Source organism: Chlorocebus sabaeus, chromosome 14 (assembly GCF_047675955.1).
Source record: "Chlorocebus sabaeus isolate Y175 chromosome 14, mChlSab1.0.hap1, whole genome shotgun sequence".
Lineage (NCBI taxonomy): Eukaryota > Metazoa > Chordata > Mammalia > Primates > Cercopithecidae > Chlorocebus > Chlorocebus sabaeus.
Window position 1 is genome coordinate 11,457,165 of NC_132917.1, and position 20,469 is coordinate 11,477,633.

Here is a 20,469-nt window from a genome sequence, read left to right on the forward strand (position 1 = left end):
GGCAAATGAACTTCTTTCTTTTTCTAAAGTTTGTCTGTTTCCTTGGAGTTTTCTTGCCTTTGCATTCTCCTGTCCTTTCCGCAAATGCTGGTCTTAGGTTTTTTCCAAAAGTATCCTACTCAACCCTCCTGGCCTGCTTCCAGTGCCAGCCCCATTGACAACACAAGTTCTCACTGATTTCTCCCCACTTTTAAGTTGTAGTACTTATGGACAATAGTGCTTTTTTTGTCACTTGTCATTTATAATCTGAAGTTCTTTTCCTGTGAATGCCCAGATTTAACTAGAAATTAATGATCATGCACTGAATATACTGTGTCTCTCTTACTCTCCATAACAAACAATCAATTTTTCTAAGTGCCCATTTTACAGATGAGAACACCAAGTCCCGGCGATTAAATCACTTTGCACAGGGTTGCGCCTGCTCTTTACAGACTAGTACAGCCAGGCTTTTCTGCATTAAGGTGAAGGCTGTGGTTTGGCCATCATCACTGCCCTGATGGGCACTGCTTCAGATTCTGTAGTTGAAGAGCATCACACACCAGCCTTAAGAGAAACTGGTCCAGGCCTTGGAATGCAGGCGGTGGATGTGATGTGTTAGGGCATGGAAGAAATCCCACAGGCAGTTTGCAGACTTGAATAACTGCAGCAGGGGTCTAGCAAAGAGACCATGGACAGAGAGCGAGCGGTCAGGGCCAGGCCAGGGAAAGAAGGACCATCCCAAGGAAGCCTTTTGTAGGTGTTGTTTCCATGTGGCGTTTGGGAGGATTGAAGCTTTAGTGTTTGACCCTGAACTAGGCTCTTCTCTTTCTGGGTCTTTAGTTCTCCACTGGTCAAATGCAAGATTCCAGCGGGTCAAAGAGCTCCGGATGTGCCTCTATGACAGGCCTGGTCTGGCCCGAACCTTCCTCACCCGGCAGGTGTGGCTTTGCAGTCAGGGCCTGTCTGTAAGATAGGGCCCTGCCATGGTATCTAGAGAGTCCCCACACTGTTTGGTTGTGGCCACAATTGAATAACAAAAAGAACCACAAATTTTAATACTGTTGCAATGCCTCCTCATTCTTCTTTAGTGGTGTGTACTTACTGTTCTGACGTCAAATGCATCATTAGATAGGGAGTGGTATTCATTTTTCCTTTCACTATTTATTTACAGACATTAAAACTTTGATGTTTGTTTAGGGCTATAAAATAAAGTTTTAATTTTGTGAGTGTGAAAACTTTACTGGGCGGGCATGGTGTCTCATGCCTGTGGTCCCAGTACTTTGGGAGCTCTCTTGAGCCCAGGAGTTCGAGGCCAGCCTGGGCAACATGGCAAAACCCCGTCTCTACAAAGAATGTGAAAATTAGCTGGGCGTGGTGGCATGTTCCTGTAGTGCCAGCCACTTGGGGAGGCTGAGGTGGGAGGATAAGAGGTTGCAGAACCGAGATCATGCCACTGTACTCACTCCAGCCTGGGCAACAAAGTGAGATCCTGTCTCAAAAAACAAACAAACAAAAACCCTGCTTTTCTATGCCATGTTGTTTTTTGCTTCTCTCTTTCTCCATCTTTCTCTTCCCCATTCTATTTCTTTTCTTTCTTTTTTTTTCAGCAAGCGTTTCTGCAGGCTATGTATCTCTAGATTCAAATGTATCATTTATAAAATGGGCTTCATCATACCTCTTCCGTGGGCTACCATGTGTGCGAAGGAGGGAGCGTGCCCAGTGTCTTGCACGCAGTGGCTGGACAATGGATATTACTTTTCCTTCTTTGTTTTTATTGCCCCATCTATATCAGTCCTACACGTCCCTCCGCTGCTGGGGTCTCCTGGGTGCCAGTCAGCTGTGAGGTCAGCTGAACAGGACCTTGGGCAGGGAGGGTCTGGATGCCCCAATGTGTTCTTTCTGTCAGGGGACACGATTCTGCAGGGGCTGCATGTAAAATGAGTCCGACTTAAAACTTCTTCCTGTGTGCCTTAAGCTTTGTAGACAAAGATGCTATGGAAATAGAGGTCATTTGGGATGTTATTAGTTGGCGGCAGCTTTAAACATACCACCCTGAGTTGAGAATAATGCAGGTGTCCCCAAATGTGGCTGGCAACCCCTCAGTCACATATTAAAGTCTGCAACAGATCAAGAAAAAAGGCAGACGAGAGGACCCTGCAGCCTCTTCCGCTCTCTTGTTAGGTTACTCCAGCTGCTGACCTCTCTCTTTCAGGAGCACTTTCTTTTTGTTGGGGCTAATTCCTGAAGCAATCCTCCCACAGCTCATTTCCCCAGGCTATAAGCAGAGGCTGACCAAGGGGCCCTGTGGCCAGAAGTTATTGCCACAAGCAGGAAGTGGTTAATGCCTTCCATTTACTTTTAGTTGGAAGAGGAAAGGCTGAATCTTCCTTACAATAGGGGCAGGAAATCAACGTGACTATACCAGTTATTATACCTTCGGGAGGGAAAGCAGAGCTCTTTCAGGGCACCAAGGATGACATCTTGAAGCTACTCTGCCACCAACAGAACAAGGACGAGGGGAATTTATTACACATGGCTTGAGTGAGAGTGAATGGGAGATCTCTGCTGGCTGGTGAAGCCAGTCGCAACACGGGCGTGTGTGCAGTCATTGTAGATGAAGGCAGGAAACTGCCATTCTGTGGTCATTTCAGTGCAGGCATCTGGTGCCATTTTGTAAGTCAAATGCTACTTTAAAGATGAACAGGAGAGTAGACAGGAGACATACAAGGATATAGAACAGTTTGAATAATCTGATCGATTTCCTTTCATCCCTTGTAGAGTTTACGAATGTCTTTTCTCATATCTGGAAAACTCCAGCAGGTATATGGCAACAAGAAACCCTTAACAAGTTTCAAAAGTAGAGTTTCTAAAGACCACAGTCTTGATTATAATCTATTAAAAACTGGAAGTAAATAATATGAAGCTGAACTCACCCCCCCATTGCCATCTTGACTGTTTAAAAATTAAACACACACTCCTGTATAATTAACGGATCAAAGAGGGAATCAGAGGGAAATGATAAACTGTCTAGAAAGAAAAGAAAAGGAGAACACTTCACACTAAACCTTGTACCATAGCAAAGGAGGTGCCCAGAGGATAACATGTAGCCTTAAATGTCTTCGTTGTTAATGAAGATGAAAAATAAAGATGACAATAAAGTAACTATTTTGAAAAGTTTGAAAAAAGTACAAGTTAAACCAAAAGGAAGTAGAACGGAAATATAACAAATAGCTAAATGTAATGAAATAGAAAATAAATGGAAAACATTAAGGACATATACACATTTAAATGCCTGTTCTTGGGAAGGACTGAAAATAGAAATTTAACCGTATGTATAATCAGGGAGAAATGTCAGAACAAATATCAGCATTTTCACTCAAGGGAAGCGGCCATTAAAATTATTCTAAAAACATTTGCAAGAAGGTTGAGCAAAATGCTTATGTCAAGGAAAAAAACCAATAAAAATGTGTATTATAGTATGATTATAATTATGTGAATACAATCTCCCGTCCCTTCCCACCCGCAAGTTGTGCAAATATTTAAGTCTAAAACAATACATCAAAATACATGAGTGGGAATGAAGTACTGATTCATGCTAAACAGATGAATCTTGGAGACGTTGTGCTAACGTTAGATAGAAGCCAGTCACAAAAGACCTCGTACTGAATGATTGCATTTATACAAAGTGTCCAGAATGAGCAAATCTATAGAGACAGAAAATAAATTAATCATTGCCTCCAGCTGGAGAGGTTGGAGGGTTTCAGAGTGACGGGTCTGGGGTTTCCTTTTGGGGTGATGAAAGCGTTCAGAAATTGATCGTATGATAGTTGCAAAACACTGTGAATAGACGAAAAACCATTGAGTTGTCTAAGTGGTAAGGTATGTGAATTGTATCTCAAGCTGCTGCAGAAAAAAATCACAGTGATTCTCTGTGATTTTTGCGGGGATAGAAAATAAATCTCTTGGGGGATGGAAATGTCAGTGATTTTCCTCGTTTTCCCACTCCTCTGTGATTTCCGCATTTTCCAGGTTTAATTCTGTATTACTTGAATCATGGACACATTTAGTAGATTAAAAAACATTTTAAAGGAAGAATGAGAATAATCAGCCTTTTACCAGCAAAGACAATGATGGGAGACCTGCTAGCCTATCTTTCGGGAAGGGTGGGGGAGGCTGGCTCCTCTAATCCTCAAATCTGGGAATGGTTGTGGTGGATTGCTCAGTTGCCATCACTTACAGGAGTGTCAGAGGGCCCATTCGTCTGCAGGTCATGGAAAATGAAACGTCATTCGTCTGGGAACTCTCGGGGCAGGACCACATCTCTGGGAAAAGTGAGAGTCCTGTGAAATCTGGGGATGGCAAAGAGGCACCTCTAGTGAAATATTCTAAGAGGTGTCAGGCTCTGCTGAGTGCTAAATTAGAGAAAGCTGTTACTTATATAACTTCCTGTAATTGCCTGGCAGTAGCTGCAGCTGAGGACAGCCGCTCTCTCTCGGTCTCTGCTGAGCGGAGGCTACATGGCCCTTCCTCCTTGCAGTTGTTTCACCTTCTACCTTGCGCGGAGTCAGACTTTTGCACCGAATCTGAGATGCCATTTTAAACAGAAGACTCCATTCTCTTGAAGATGGGAAACTCTTACGCTGGACAGCTGAAGACGACGCGCTTTGAAGAGGTCTTGCACAATTCCATCGAGGCATCCCTGCGGTCCAACAGCCTGGTGCCCAGGCCCATCTTTTCCCAGCTGTACCTGGAAGCTGAGCAGCAGCTTGCCGCTCTAGAAGGTAGGAGATGCACATTGCTTTTATTTGTGTATTTCTTTTATTGTGCACAGTTAGTGTTAGCACCAGAACTTGAAACTGTTTTCTTTATGTAGAAGACGTTGAATCTAGCAGAAAAGAATTATTAGAAAAAGAAAATTGTGTACAAGTTCTTACTTTGGTGAAAATGTAAATAAGTTTCAGCCATAAAATTGCAAGAAATAAAATTATTCATTGAATCAGTAGGAGAAAGGAAGAGGACAACTTGTTCTCAATCGGTTGTTACTTATGCTCTTATTAGAAGGTTTGACATTTTCACTTGGAAAAGCAAGAAATTTTGACCCTCAGCAATATATTCCTTCTCTTTGTCCTGTGATTTGTGGCTATTATCTTTGCAAAGTAATAGTAGGTACGAGAACTCTTAGAAACTTTTAAAAACCAAAAGCAAACCCTTATAAATTTAATATATGCCAGGAATAAAGAACTAAATTCTCTTCAGGCATGGGGATGACTTTTTAGAGTTTATTTAATTATGCAGAGAACGAAATGATTGTTTTTTATAGCCATGTGTTTTCGTGTCAGAAGTAACCCCTCAGCGATCCATAGTATGAGATTGCTCTGTTATGGAAGTTCTTTTTGTAAGTTGATGTCTTTGAAGTTACCTGCAGACTTCTCTTAGCTATTGAAGTGAAAAAGGGGCTATGCTTTAAAACAAAAATTAATTAACTAGAATTAAAGAAGAAAGCACTCAGTGAGCCAGGTCTTGTGCTGGGGTGGTCTTGCTGTGCGTGAGTGTGTATGTGAAAGGGGATGGTTGGGTTGGAAAGAATTGCACCTAGAGAAAAACGAGGTGTGGAGGTCTTGTCTTCAAGGGGCCCCACACTGAGCTTGTGTGAGATCTGATAGTTCCTTATTCTAGCAGGGAGGCATTTTTGTGTCATTGTTTAAAACGTGGTTACTAAATTCGCCTTGCAAATGGCCCCTCTAAACCCCTGCAAGAACTGGATCTGGGTCTGAGAGAAACTAGACTGTGGTCAAAACCATGCATTAGGAAAACCAAGAATTCTCTGGCATTCATATCAAAAGCACCGACGTTTTCTGGCATGGGAGACGTGACTGATTTTATGGGGAGCTGAGGAATGGCTGGAGAGTATTTTATGGACTGTTTTTGGCCAGTTGAAAGACTTTGGTGGAATATGAATTACCTAGTCATCCTCTACCTCTATAGTATTGAAGAGCTTTGTGGCTAATGATGTGTTAGTAATAGTGATACTGATGGTAATGTTTATTTGAATGATACCTTAAAATCCACAAAGTGCTTTCACCTCACAAGCCGAAGTAATTGAATTCTGTGATTTGGGAGGATGGAAGGGTGGCTCACTGGAAGCTTGAGTGACTGAGCAGCAGTTGCACACTCAGCTTTGGCCAAGCTCTGAGATAAAAAGGGGACAGACAAGGGGTTGAGTAGACTCAGGGCTGCCCACAGTGGGAGAGAGGAGTAGAAAGCCCTTTGAGGATTCCAAATCAGCTTTCCCTCCTGTTGAAAGATCTTGATAGTTGCTTTCTGCCCACCTTTAACCGGGAGGCTGTGTCTGACATTCCGACAGCTCAGGGTGCCCTTATCTGCTGTTGGACATGTGGTACTGTGCAGGGACAGCACTGAGGCTTAAGTCTTCATTCCTCCGGTGCTGTGGTTGAAGGTTCCCTGCCAGCTGTCAGTCGGCTTGTCCAGCTCCACGTTGCTATGAAAACTGGACCAAGCCCTGTGATTTTCCCATTTGTCCAACACACAGAAGAGAGAAGTCCTCCGAGAGTTTGGTTTTCTAGTGCGGGAAAACAAGGGGGCTGAGGGGGCTGGTGGGAAGAGACAGATTCCTTTTGGTTTGCTAAATGTTACCCTAAACCAAGCACTCAGCTAGAGCCCCTGCTTCCTGCATAGTCAAACCTGGCGCAGACAGGCTTATCCAGGCCACATCTCGTGCCTGTTTGTCGGGGTTTCTTATCTCATTGCTGGCCTTCCTCAGACAATGACATTAAAGATGGTTTTTATGACCGGGGTGCTGGTATGCTGAACACCCCTTGATCTGTTAACATTTTATGTATTTGTGAGGGGGATTTAGCAGGAGTCTTATTACTTTGCTCTTTGAATTTGGGCTCTTAACCTACCACCTCCTATAGGGGAAAAACCCTTTATACATTCTTGATTTTTTTTTAAAGAAGAGAGATCAACAAAACAGACACCGTCCAGCATTTTGGGGTAGGTATTTATTCATTAAACAGGACATATAGGTAAAATCCTGTAGTCCCACCCACTTAGAATGCCATAGAGTTTGTGCTCATGGAAAGAAAACACAATTGCATGTCAACATTAAAAGCAATAGCCTTGTACGGAATGGAGGGAAGTGGTGCTCCAGGGCCCCTGAGTTCCTGTGTTTTGTTATTAGGATTCTAAGCTCCCAATCCAGTTGGTTTTGTCTAATGCCATTTTAGAGCTCTCGTCCTGCCAGGAGACCTGGGTAAACACGTCTGGTTTAGTCTGCTCCCGGGCAGGAATGTCCCCTCGAGCTTGTTGCTAGCGGATCTTCCCATCACAGCCCCTGGAATATCTGACGTAGACCTTTGACCTTTAATCCTGCTTTCTTACTGACTGGATTTTGAGCTCTTTCTTTGACCTTTTGAGGCTTACGACCCTCTTCTTTCATGCCTTCTGAGAGTCTGAATTCCTGTTCTTAGCAGCTTAGCAGAATCACATGCACGCATTCCCGGGTGTGCCCTTTGCTGTGACGGTGCGGGCCTTGGGGGCTGCTGGTTTTAGTTTTCCTGGGATTGTGTCTCCCTTATTTCACTGATAGCTGGTGTCTGTGACATCCCCTCTGAGCCTCTATGGTGCTGGCTTAGAGACCAGAGTCGATTTTGCAGACAGAGTCTTCTGTGTCCCCAACATGGAGACCTGTACTGCATTGCTGGAGCCTGGGGTCTGGGCATGACTCTTTACACCTTCTGCTAAAACCACGCCTGCTATTTTTAATGCCAGGAAGAAAGCATCCGAAGCAGGCTCAAGAGTGTATCTCCTTCCCCACCCCACCTCTGGGTAATCTCTTCACAGCCTTCCTACCTCCTCTGTGTCCTCTAAGCCCAGGAAGACTGAGAGATGAGGAATTATTGAGTCACTTCCTGCTGTGACCTTCCCAAAGTCATGGTTCCCACCTGCTGGAAACGTTCAGCTTCTTCTGCCTCTTGTCCCACAAGCCCGTTTGAAATGGTAGCCATTGTGAGGCTGTGTTTCCAGTATGCTCTACTGTTTAAACCACATCTGGAACATCCCGTGCAGCTCTGAGGGCCGTGGTGTTTTTCCACGTAGACCATCACAACTCCAGGTGACCTTAAGGTTTGTCTGGATTAACCACCTCATTTTAAAGAGGCAGGATCAGATGCACAGAAAGGTTAAGTAACTTTCCTGCGTCCACATAGGCAGTGGCCCAGGCTAGTGCAGAAACCTGAGTTCCCTGATTTCCAGTCCAGTCTCTTTCTACTACACATGATTTGATTTCATCATTAACCCAGGTTGCTTAGCCCTCTGGATGGATGGATGGTGTTAGAGCCAAGGTAAGTGAGGGTTTGAGACATGACAGCAAATAAACCAATACTGGAGGAGAAGACAAAGAAATAAGAAGTGGGCCAGGCGCCACCGCTTATAATCCCAGCACTTTGGGAGGCCGAGGCGGGTGGATCACCTGAGGTCAGGAGTTTGAGCCCAGCCTGACCAACATGGTGAAACTCATCTCTACTAAAAATACAAAAATTCGCTGGGCATAGTAGTAGGTGCCTGTAATTCCACCTACTTGGGAGGCTGAGGCAGGAGAATTGCTTGAACCCAGGAGGCGGAGATTACAGTGAGCTGAGATCGCACCATTTCACTCCAGCATGGGCGATAAGAACAAAAGTCCGTCTCAAAAAAAAAAAAAAAAAAGAAATAAGCGAAGAGTGCCTATATCCTAGCCCAGTGTGTTAAGGATGTTCATAATGACCCTGTTCCCTGAAGAACTCTGTATGCTATTTATTAAATGATATTTAAAGATAGAGAAGTTGAGAAAGATTTTTACCCCGAATGTCTAACTTACAAGAAGTTGGTAGGACTAAACTTCAACAGCCTGAGATCCTGCCTTCTCCAGCAGTACTTAGTGAATAAGGTACGATTCTGTGTACCCAGAGCCACTGGGCTGCCCAACACAGTCATACTTAGCTTCCTTGTGGGGTGCCTGGAATACAGGGAAGAGCAAGGACAGAGACCCTGCCTGCTGGAGCTGAGAGTTCATTTCCCTGTAGTGACAGAGTGCAGGCTCGGGGAGTGGCGGGATTTCCATGGCCAGCTCTAGGCTGTCCTGACCTGTTCAACAGTGACCATTCCTTCTGAAATATTATTTCCCTTAAAAAAAGCTTCCTACATCACTTCTCAGCCTTTTGGTTAAGATCAAGTGTAGTATCTGTTCTTATCAGTTTAAAAAAAGCTTCCTACATCCCTATCGTACCTGACCCTGTTCTAGAATGGCTATTTGTATGTGTGTGTGTTTGTATATCTAGTAAAGTTTACATGCATTCTTCCCTTAGGGATTTTTTTTTTTTTTTTTTTTTTTTTTGAGATGGAGTTTTTGGTCTTGTTGCCCAGTCTGAAGTGCAGTGGCGTAATCTCGGCTCACTGCAACCTCCGCCTCCCAGGTACAAGCGATTCTCCTGCCTCAGCCTCCTGAGTAGCTGGGATTACAGGCACGCACCACCACGCCCAACTAATTTTTTGTATTTTCAATAGAGACAAGGTTTCATCATGTTGGCCAGGCTGGTTTCAAACTCCTGACCTTAGGTGATCCATCTGCCTCGGCCTCCCAAAGTGCCGGGATTACACGCTTGAGCCACTGCACCTGGCCTACAGCACCCGGTATTCCCAGGCAGTCTCCCATCCAAGTACTAACCAGGCCCGACCCTGCTTAGCTTCTGAGATCAGACAAGATCAGGTGCGTTCAGGGTGGTATGGCCATAGACAATGTGCAGTTTGACAGCTCTCTTGTATTGTGTGAAGCTGTTCATACCTACCTATATTTTGTCTCCCAAATGAAGCAGTGCAGGTTAGGGGTGAGAGCATCAGCATTGGCATCACACATGGCTGGAAATACGCAGGCCAGGCTGCTTAGCACATAGTGGAGTAGCCGTGGGCCAGTTGCTGGATCTCTCTGAGCCTCCGTTTCCTTTTTTGTAAAATGATCTTCCTATGACACTATGGTACCCTCTACACAAATATCTTTGGAATGCTACTATGTCCAGGCATTGTGCTCAGTCCTTGTCAGCCAATTCTTCACATATTAAATGTCTAGTGTATGTGCAGCTGTGGCAGATGGAAGAGAAGTGAACCTGAATTTGGAGTCATGAGGTCCAGGTCTGTGTGCAGTGTGACTTTGGGCGAGTCATCCAACCTGAGCAAGCCTCAGCTTTTTCCTCTAGTAAAAAAGGTTGATAAAACCCGACTGACAGAGTATTTGTAAGGACAAGTTAATTCCGAACTGGCTAGACTTGCTGAGTGCTTGTTAAGGATGGGTAGAACCCATTCTGGATTAGTCCTGTAGGTCCTGGGCTTGTTAAGCCTGAGAATCCAGGCAGAGGAAAGGCCCCGGGGGAAGCTCTGAGGCTGGACAGCAGCTGCCTTGCTCATCACTCTTCTTCCCCCATCTAGGTGGTAGCCGAGTGGACAATGAGGAAGAGGAAGAAGAGGGAGAAGGAGGGCTGGAAACAAACAGCCCCCCAAACCCTTTCCAGCTGCACCCTCCGCCTGAAGGATGCTGCACCACAGATGGTGAGCCTCTGCCAGCCCCTGGCCAGGCAGTGCCTGCTATGCTGCCTGGAGGCAGTGGCCAGGCCGGTAACTGAGCCTGTGACTGTGTGCTGCAGGGGTCCTCTTTGGTCTTCCTCTTTGCTTTCCCTGAGGTGTGAGCCATGCCTGTGGGCCCCCAGCAGGTGCTGGTCCGGCCTGCCCTCCTGAAGCGGGAGCTCCAGAGACACCATGCTGGGATGCTAAGGCAGGCCTCTTTGCTGCTCTTTGGACAGCCTCAACTTGACCAGTGGCTTGGGAGCCAGACATTCATTTTTCTGTGTTGGTTGCTTGGAACCTAGAGTACATCATTTTCCCTACTCAGGCCTGTTTGCCCAGCATATTGAACTCAGAAGTGATTAGGAGGAATAATCAATCTTTCTCTCTCTTTTCTTTTCTTTCATCTTTGACAGAATCTTACTCTTGCCCAGGCTGGAATGCAGTGGTGCAATCTCAGATCACTGCAACCTCCGCCTCCTGGCTTCAAGCAATTCTCCTGCCTCAGCCTCCCGAGTAGCTGGGATTATAGGCACATGCCACCATGCCTGGCTAATTTTTGTATTTTTAGTAGAGATGGGGTTTCACCATGTTGACCAGGCTAGTCTCAAACTCCTGACCTCAGGTGATCCAACTGCCTCAGCCTCCCAAAGTGCTGGGGTTACAGGCGTGAGCCACCGTGCTTGGCTGGAATAATCTTTCATACCCATCAGTATGTCAGTGTTGAACAGGCAGATACACATAATCTCAGGGACCCTGTTCAGTCAGGAATGGTACAGTTTCACTGTTGAGGAACAGAGGCCTGGAGACGCTGGGCGGGTGGCAGCTTAGCCCTGTGCTAAGAGCTTGTGCTGTGCACTCAGAGAGGCGTGGGGCAGACCCCTGACTCTGACACCCATGCGCCACACAACCTCTTTGCTAATGAGTTCATCTGTCCTGACACCATGCCAAGCGGGGAGGCCAGTTAGCGGCGAGAACATCACTTTGGGCATCAGACACAACTGGGACATGCAGGCCATGCTGCTTAGCAGATAGTTGAATAGCTGCGTTCCAATCACTGCATCTCTCTGAGCCTCTGCTTCCTTATTTGTAAAAGGGTTTACACAGGACACTGTGGTACCCCATACAAATATTTTTGGAATGCCTACAATGTCCAGGCATTGTGCTCAGTCCTTAGTTATTTAAGATAACTAACTGGTTATTATTAAATTAAGCAGTAATTGAAGTAATTATTAAACTCTTTGCTCTGGATATATGGAGATAAATGGGATGAGAGATCCCTGTTTGATGGGAGCTATACAGGGAAGTGGACACTTTGCACGCAGTTGGGAGCAAGCAGGGGTGCATGGAGCAGAGGAGGGGCTCTAACGCAGGTAGAGAGTTTTGGGAAGGCTTCCTGGAGGAGGTGGCCCTTTGGGTTTTGGAGGATTAGTACGAGTCAGCCAGGAGACTGTGGAGGGCTTGGAGGAAGCTGGGAAGTTCCAGACAGAGGGAACAGCATGTGCAAAGGCTTAGTCGGGTGAAATTATAGCTCATTTGGGGGAACTGCTAACAGATTATTTACATAGGGGCCTGAGGTGTGGCAGAGCCAGGCTTGGAAGAGTGACGAGACTTGGTGTGAAGGCACCATGTGTTCTGCCTTGGGGTCTGGACTTGACTCTGAGCATGATGACTGGGAGGGGAGGGACTCGGCCCTTGCTGGGCTGCTCTTCCAGGCAAGGGGAAGGCAATATGGTGGCTCTTAGTGAGGTAGGACTTCTAGTGTCTAAGTATTTAAAAGGCCACTGAATTAAATGGTAAGAGGTAAACTCTTCAGCCAGGCATGGTGGCGCAAGTAGTCAAGTCCCAGCTACCGGGAGGCTGAGGCAGGAGGATTGCTTGAGCCCAGACTTTGAGGCCAGCCTGGGCAACATAGCAAGACCCTATCTCTTAAAAAAAAAACATTAAGAGGTAAACTCTCCAATGGTCATTATATTTTCACATAATTTCCAAATAAATACAGTAAACACGGTGACTACTCATAGCCTACATCCCTCCAGCTCTTCAGAAAGCATGGACCACACCAGGCTGGGAGGGACCTAGGTCGGAGAGTTAGGGAACCTCTGGGGATTGACGTTGACCTCAGGGAATTGACCTCCCTTCCCCAAGCCAATGCAAGGAACTGCCCTGTGTTAGTCCATTTTCACACTGCTGATAAAGACATACCCAAGATTGGGCAATTTTCAAAAGAAAGTGGTTTCTTAGACCTACAGTTCCACATGGCTGGGGGGGCCTCACAATCATGGTGGAAGGTGAAAGGCACATCACATGGCAGCAGACAAGACAAGAGAGCTTGTGTGGGGAAACTCGTCACTATCACGAGAATAGCGTGGGAAAGGCCCACCCCCATGATTCGATTACCTCCCACCGGATCCCTCCTACAATATGTGGGAATTGTGGGAGTTACAGTTTAAGATGAGATAGGGGTGGGGGCGTAGCCAGACTATATCGTGCTCCAAACCTAGGAGTCAGCTTGGCCTCCCTTCCTGGTCCCCCTCTCTGTAGCTTGCAGCAAATCACCCAACCTCTCTGAGCCTCAGTTTCCCTATCTTCAAAATGGGAACAGCCACACTTTGCTGCAGGTGATGAGATGAGAGCTTTGCAGAGCCTGCCTCACCAGTGCCTGGCATGGGGTGGTCCTGGCCCCACGCCTGCCAGCGTCTCCCTCACAGGTGTTGCTTTCTCCTACCCCCACCCAGTGGTACATGGGAAACCACGGAGCAAATGCTCGGTGAGTGGGGAAGCCCTGCACGCAGGAGCAAAGTCTTCATGACGTCCTGTAGCGCCCTGCTGGGAAGGCCTTGGCTCATCGGGGCTCCCAGAGAGGTCTCAGTCGGGAGCTAAAGCTACAGGGAGCACAGGAGATGGAGCTGGGTGTGCCCTTACCTGGGATAAGACCCTGGAAAAGGCTTATCCAAATTAATCTCAGCTGGCTCTCTCTTTTACCTTTTCCCCCAAATATTTGTAGAGATGTATTATTTGAATAGGAAATTTACAAACTCTAAAACGCAAAAGGTTCCGAAGGGCATGGAATGAGAACCTCTGTGCTCTCGGCCCGCTCTGTGCCTGTGTCCTGGCCACGAGTCCTCCCCACCGCCCCCTAGAGGAAACCGATGCTATCAGATTCTCAACCTTCGTTTTTCATGATGGCCTCTTTCTCAGCCCCAAAAAATGCAGCATGTAAGAAACATCAGAGGACCCTTAGTTTCTTAAGGATTTATCTTGTATATGTTTCCATTTGCCGTCATGTGTTTAAAATTTCTTCCTGTTGAGCTTCATTTGCACATTAATGTGCATTACATGGTGGCACCAATCGACAAATAATGTGTGATCTGTGTCGTGGATAACTATGATTTCATATATACACACACACACACACACACACACATATATAATTTTGAGATGGAGTCTCACTTTGTCACTTAGGCTGGAGTGCAGGGGCACAATCTTGGCTCACTGCAACCTCCGCCTTCTGGGTTCAAATGATTCTCCTGCCTCAGCCTCACGAGTAGCTGGGATTGCAGGTGCGTGCCACCACGCCTGGCTAATTTTTGTATTTTTAGTAGATGGGGGTTTCACCACATTGGCCAGGCTGGTCTTGAACTCCTGACCTCAAGTGATCCTCCTGCCTTGGCTTCCCAAAGTGCTGGGATTACAGGCGTGAGCTACCATGTCCGGCCAACTAAGATTATAGTTTTATCTCTCAGGATTAATTTTGAGGTCAAGCACACCCAGAGATAAGGGTTTCTCCTGAGCAGACCCAGAGCATTTCCTCCCTTTGCCCCTGTGACCCCGCTTCTGGGAAGCCCTGGGCAGCGTGTGAGGCCTGTCCACCCCCCTAGGGTTCTGCCAGGCCGGGAAGGACCTGCGCCTCGTCTCCATTTCCAACGAGCCCATTGACGTCCCTGCGGGCTTTCTCCTCGTCGGGGCCAAGTCTCCCAGCCTACCGGACCATCTCCTGGTATGTGCCGTTGACAAGAGGTTCTTGCCGGATGACAATGGCCACAATGCTCTTCTTGGTAAGTTCTGCTTTGTCCTCCTCTGTGGCTCTTTCTGCACTGGGGTAGAGCAAGGTCAAGGGAGGTCACAGCGGGGAGTGGTGGCAACCGAGGGACCATCTTTGGGACCCCAGGTGCAGCATGCAGCCGTGTTTATGTTTTTTGGTAGAGGAGTTCTTTGTGGAATGGAATGCAAATGAGATGCATTTACAGTATGACTGCATCCCTGCAGAAAGCTCACCTTTTAGCATTCGTTTTTCATACATTTATTCTTCAGATCTCCCTAAGTGCCCGCTTGTGTCAGGAATGGGTGACAAACCCTGTCCTAGACAGTCTCGGAAACAGCCTACAGAGGCAGAGGAGAATGAGGCGGAGTGTGTTGCTGCCTCCAGAATGTTCTGTCCTGAAGGACTGCCAGGCACCCTGTATCTGTTTTCCCCTTTGGTTTATCACTCATCTCTCAAGACATGGTCTGTTTGCTTGTTTGCTTGTTTATTTATTTATTTTGAGATGGAATCTCTCTCTGTTGCCCAGGCTGGAGTGCACTGGCACTATCTCAGTTCACTGCGACCCCCACCTCCTGGGTTCAAGTAATTCTCATGCCGCCACCACCCAAATAGCTGGGATTACAGGAGTGCGCCACCACACCTGGCTAATTTTTGTATTTTTAGTAGAGATGGGATTTCCTCATGTTGTCTAGGCTGGTCTCGAACTCCTGGCCTCAAGTGGTCTGCCCACCTTGGCCTCCCAAAGTGCTGGGATTACAAGCATGAGCCACCACGCCCAGCCAAGAGGTGGTCTTTATTATCCCAGTTTTATAGGTGGGCTTGTATCTGTTAACTTGCCCAAGGTCGCATGAGTAAAGGGGACAGAGCCAGGATTCAAACTCAAGTCTTCCTGGCTCCAGATTCTACCTGGTGCCATCCCACAGTCAAGGTCAACATGGGGTCAAGATGGGGGAGCCGCCGCTTTCCCTTCCAGCCCTGGGCACCGCTAGCCTTTGATCTTTCCAACAACCGCTGGCCCACTAAGGCTCTGAGTGCAGAGCTGGGGCCAGGCCTTGCCAAGCCTGGCTGCCTTTGCTCATATGATGTAATTGAGTTCTTACTGTGTGCCAGGCCATCACTCAGCAGGCTCCCCCATTGTGGAGTAAAATCTAGGGACACCAAGGTGTGGACCAAGAGCCCAGGGATCTGGGTTCGTGTCCTGCACCTGCTCACAGGTCCCTGTGTGGCCCCCTGGGCTTCTGTGTCCTCATCCATGAAGCGGGGAGGTGACTTCCACATGTGCCCTGGCCCTTTGGCTGTTCTCATCCTGTGACTGTGGCTCCGGCCCCCTCCATCTGGCCTGGCATCTTCTTTGGAGGCAATCTGGGCGGGAGGCAGGATTGGTAATGATCCACTTCAGATGTAGCCTCAGGAACAGTCTTCATGCAGAGCAAGTTTGATTGTGAGAATTTGTGGGAAAAACTTCTAGATTGAAAACCCCCACAATTTCTTACATATTTTCCATGGGTATAGACGTTGAAGCCTCCAGTTTTTCACTTGATACGGCCCCAAAAGCTGGGAGGATAAACTCACTCTATGGGTAGTTATTGAGCACACTTTACGTCTGAGGAGCTGTGCAAAGGATGAAGATGGAGAAGGGAGAAGAAATGAGATGGCTCCTGCCACAAAGGCGCTGGGGACACACACGTGTGTGAACTCCGACACAAGGCAGGTGAATGCTCGCTGGAGGGACAACACCACTAGACAGTGACGAAGGGGAGAAAACATTTTGGCCAACTCTCTTGAGGCAGGCTCATGGACTCACTGTAACTAGTTCTCTAAAACAGAATCATCCCAGAAAACCCACTCTAGCAAAGAAGCTGATGGAATCATTCAATGACAGACTGAACGCTTACGACAGTCGCCCAGGATGGAAGAGAGTCCGGGAGGCCGTGCCTGGTGGCCGCCTTAGCGTTTGATCTGGCAGTGGCCGGGGATTCGTCTGGATTCCACCACTTTGTGACTGTAAAGGAATTGCCAGGGCAGTAAATCAAGGAGGCTCTGCCTCTTGGCCTGCAGAGACGAGGATCTTTCAGTTCCTTCACCACCAGCTCAGTAACAGAGCCAGCTCATCGAGGAGAGGAAGTAGGAGCTTTGTTAATTGCTTGCCAAAAGCCATCTGAAATGGGTGACAAGGCCTAGTTGGTAATAGCCATTGCTTTCTTCTTTTAATAAAATAACTTTATGCTCTCAGCTTGCATACTTAACACTGTTTAGGTTTCCTGCAATTAAGTCTGATGGCTACACGGGACAAGGTGGCGCCCTCTAGCCCCGCAGCGACAGAGCTCAGTGCTTTTTAGTGATCTATAAAATACAGGCTGGGGAATACCTTGGAGGAAGCAGCAGTATTAGGAGACTTGTTTTAGTGACTTTTAATCAACTCAGGTATTTTATCTGAAAAAGCTGAAAGATTAAAATCTAGGTGTTTGTTTCAGTTTATTGCCCGGTAATTTATCTAAATGAGTTGACAGCTCAGACATAAAGAAGGAAAACATATCTCGCTAGATTGTTTTTTTCTTAGATGGGAGTAAATGAGTCCTTTGTTCATTCAGCAGGCAAAGAATTCAGCATGCATTTACTGAGTATATAACCTGAAATGAAAGCCTGGACCTTCAGTTACGTCTGGGGGCAGGATGGGGGGATGCAGGCACACCAAGAATCAGCCTAGAAATCCACAACAAACGACTCTGTCAATAAATCTTACAATACATCCTTGTGTGACATGGTCTACAGAGAGGGTAGGGTGCTCCGGGAATCGGAGGGGCCCAGTGAGGATGGGAATGGGAGGATGTGGTATCTGAGTTGAGCCCTGAAAAATGAGTAGAATTTTGCCAATTGGAGAATAACAGCAACAGAAACCAAACACTAATAGCAGTTGGCACTTTTTGAGCATTTATCATGTGCCAGAAACTGCACGAAATAAGTTAAAATAGCCAATGTGGTGGGTCTGTTATTATCTAGACTTATATACAGACATGAAAGCACAGAGAGGCTAACTGACTTGCTCAGGGCCACCCTGCTGTTTGAACCCCGACGGTCTGGCCCTGATGCCCAGGTCCTGGAGGATGAAGGGTGTCTCAGCAGAGGGAACTCCCTGTGCATGACAGCATGGCACACTGGAGAAGTGGCTGGAGTGCTCTGTGGCTGGAGCGGAGGCTGGTAGAGAGCATGGCAGGGCGGGGTGCCCAGCTGGGTTCTGCTTGGAAAAGGAGCTATTTTCAAACTACAGAAGCACAGAGTCTCATGGTATGAGGTGATCTAGCTGCCTTTAACGGTTACCAACGCATGGCCAATCTTGTTTCATTGATAATGTCCCCCTCTTCTCCCTTTCTGGGATTATTTTGAAACAAATCCCAGACATTGTATCATTTCATCTGTAAATATTTCCACACGGCATTATCTCTAAAAGATATTGGGGCCAGGTGCGGTGGCTCACGCCTGTAGTCCCAGCAGTTTGGGAGGCCGAGGGGGTGGATCACCTGAGGCCAGGAGTTCAAGACCAGCCTGGCCAACATGGTGAAACCCCGTCTCTACTAAAAATACAAAAATTAGTCGGGCGTGATGGCAGGCACCTGTAATCCCAGCTACTTGGGAGGCTGAGACAGGAAAATCACTTGAACCTGGGAAGCGGAGGTTGCAGAGATCAAGCCATTGCACTCCAGTCTAGGCAACAAGAGTGAAACTCCATTTAAAAACAAAACAAAACAAAACAAAACAAAGCAAAACAAAAAAACAGCTTTTCATTAGAAACCCAATACCATTATCATATCTAAAAGATTTAACAGTTATTTAATATTATCAAATATTCAGTGTGTTCAAATTGTATCTTACAGTTTTTTTTAAAGCAATTGGTGCATTTATATCAAGATCCAGACAGGGGTCTTCTAAAGTATTTGGTTGCTGTGTCTCAAATTTTTCTTAATGTGTAAGTCCTTCCTCCCTCGTTTTACCCTTATAATTGATATTTTTAAGGATATTTAGAGTGTTAGATGTTAAATTTAGATGACTGTGTTTTAATTTGTGTTTTAAGAAGATCACTTAGAAGTCAGACACACAACTGATTTTTATGCAAAGGGAGAAACTGAAGCAGAAGAACTAGTTATGAACTTACTGCAGGATTCTAGAGGAGTACGATGGCCTGAGAGTTTTATGTTTCAAACCTCACAACATCATACTATTTACCACCCCTGAGTGCTTCATCTTCCCCGGGAACACCTGGGACCCCTGCCCCACTTCCTGTCTCACCTGGAATCCTGGTACGGCTCCTTAGGCTTCCCCAGCACAAGGAGGCCATTTCTACACTTGAGCTGGAATTTGGCCAAAATACCAAGGCAGGGCCTCTGGGCATATATATATATAAAATACCTTGTTTTACGTTGCCCATGGGCTTTTCCTTTCTCCATCCAGGTGGGGATTTAAAATAATATTTCCCAGATTCTGTTTTTTCTTTTTTCAATTAATATGGCACAATGAGCCAAAGATGATCTTATTTTTGTCCCAAGTAACTGTTTATTTTCAGGCACGGGGAGGGTGGTCATTAGTTGCTAGGTGTAGTGTGTGCTCGTCTGAGCTCGTGGGCTTTCAAGGCTCATTATTTGGAAGGAACAGAGAGTTGCTGTTCAGGCCCAATTTAAATCCCACTTGCCAGGATGTCTTCCTGGAATTGCCTTCCTAAATTACTCCTGCTGTTTCCCCATTCTTCCCCGTAGCACACTGTGCTGGAACAGCCAGTTCCATCTTGGCAGAGAAGTACTTCCTGCCTTGGGGCTACAGGTTTGCCATCTATAAAGGGGATAAAGATGTACGCGGTACCTCACTGCAGTTTTGAGGATAACTCAGCTCTTTATATGATGATCTTTATAAACTCGAAAATGCTGCCCGAATTTGAGGAACTGCTGTCGTTGCTACCGGTCCTTCTGCCTCAATCGTGGGATTATTTAACTGTGTCTGTTCCTTCTTCCTAACAGGGACCATTTCTTTTTTTAACCAAAAACATTACCCAATTATGAACCATGCATTTTTAATGTATGTCTTGCCCAGAGCACCTTGTTTGTTTCCTATCAGATTTTCTTTCTAAACATATTTGTGCATAAAAGTATCCGTCAGATTTGCATTTTTTCATGGAGGGTTGATGACTAGGGCCTAGTGGCCCTCTGCACAGGGACAGTGGTCTAGAGTAAGGCCCTTCTGAGCATCCACTCTCCTGGGAAGGTGCTGGATGGAGGCATCAGGCGTGGGGGACATGTTTGTGGCTCCCAGCTCTGGTGCAATGGCTATCAGCGAGATCTCCTTTGGACTGTGGTTCTAGAAGAAAGGTCAGGTACAGGTGAACTTCTAGAGGCATCCCTGAGGTTTTGTGGGAGGACCCCTCTGCAGAGGAAGTGGCCCCAGCAGTAAATCTGGGCCATCTCCAGCCTGCCATGAGCCAAGTGCTCAGAGACCCCTGGGTCTGAAGGAAGCCACCTATGGATGCTTCCAAGAAGAATCATGTCACTTTAGTCCTAGAAGGAGTCATAGGGCCCATTTAGTCATAGCCTTCCCTTTGATGGTTGGAACATGGAAATGCAGAGAAATGGAGCTGCTTCCTCCACATCTCACACTGTTGGAGGGGTGGGGGCTGTCTATTTGCTCCCCTAGGGCCGCTAGTGAGTGTCATGACCCCTACTGTGCTCGCCTTCCTAATACAGCTTAGGCCAGGGTAGAGAAAGGAGGGCTGCTTGCAGAGTGCCCCTGACATGTTAGACATCTCGTAGGTACTTCACCCCCATAGTGCTCCTACAAGGTGGGTTTTTGGG

General features: G+C 46.7%; 1 protein-coding gene, 1 non-coding gene and 1 pseudogene across 9 annotated transcripts in view; 2 read left to right on the forward strand and 1 right to left on the reverse strand.

The window, feature by feature from the left end:
• Nucleotides 1-20,469, forward strand: part of GREB1 (growth regulating estrogen receptor binding 1) — a 159,035-nt gene that overhangs the window by 69,604 nt on the left and 68,962 nt on the right. For 7 of the 8 annotated variants that reach the window (XM_073022788.1, XM_073022791.1, XM_073022789.1 and 4 more), the window contains 3 exons: nucleotides 4,517-4,760; nucleotides 10,459-10,578; nucleotides 14,472-14,648. In XM_073022788.1, coding sequence (XP_072878889.1) covers nucleotides 4,604-4,760; nucleotides 10,459-10,578; nucleotides 14,472-14,648 — 454 coding nt within the window. In that variant the 5' untranslated portion in view covers nucleotides 4,517-4,603. Of the gene's footprint in view, nucleotides 1-3,576; nucleotides 4,761-10,458; nucleotides 10,579-14,471; nucleotides 14,649-20,469 lie in introns of those variants that run through there. The other variant, XM_038006578.2, reaches the window with a different exon arrangement.
• On the forward strand, nucleotides 9,182-9,353 carry LOC119627477 (U2 spliceosomal RNA; annotated as a pseudogene).
• Nucleotides 9,655-9,773, reverse strand: LOC119627370 (5S ribosomal RNA). Its single transcript, XR_005243573.1, has one exon. It is a non-coding gene; the product is annotated as a 5S ribosomal RNA (ribosomal RNA).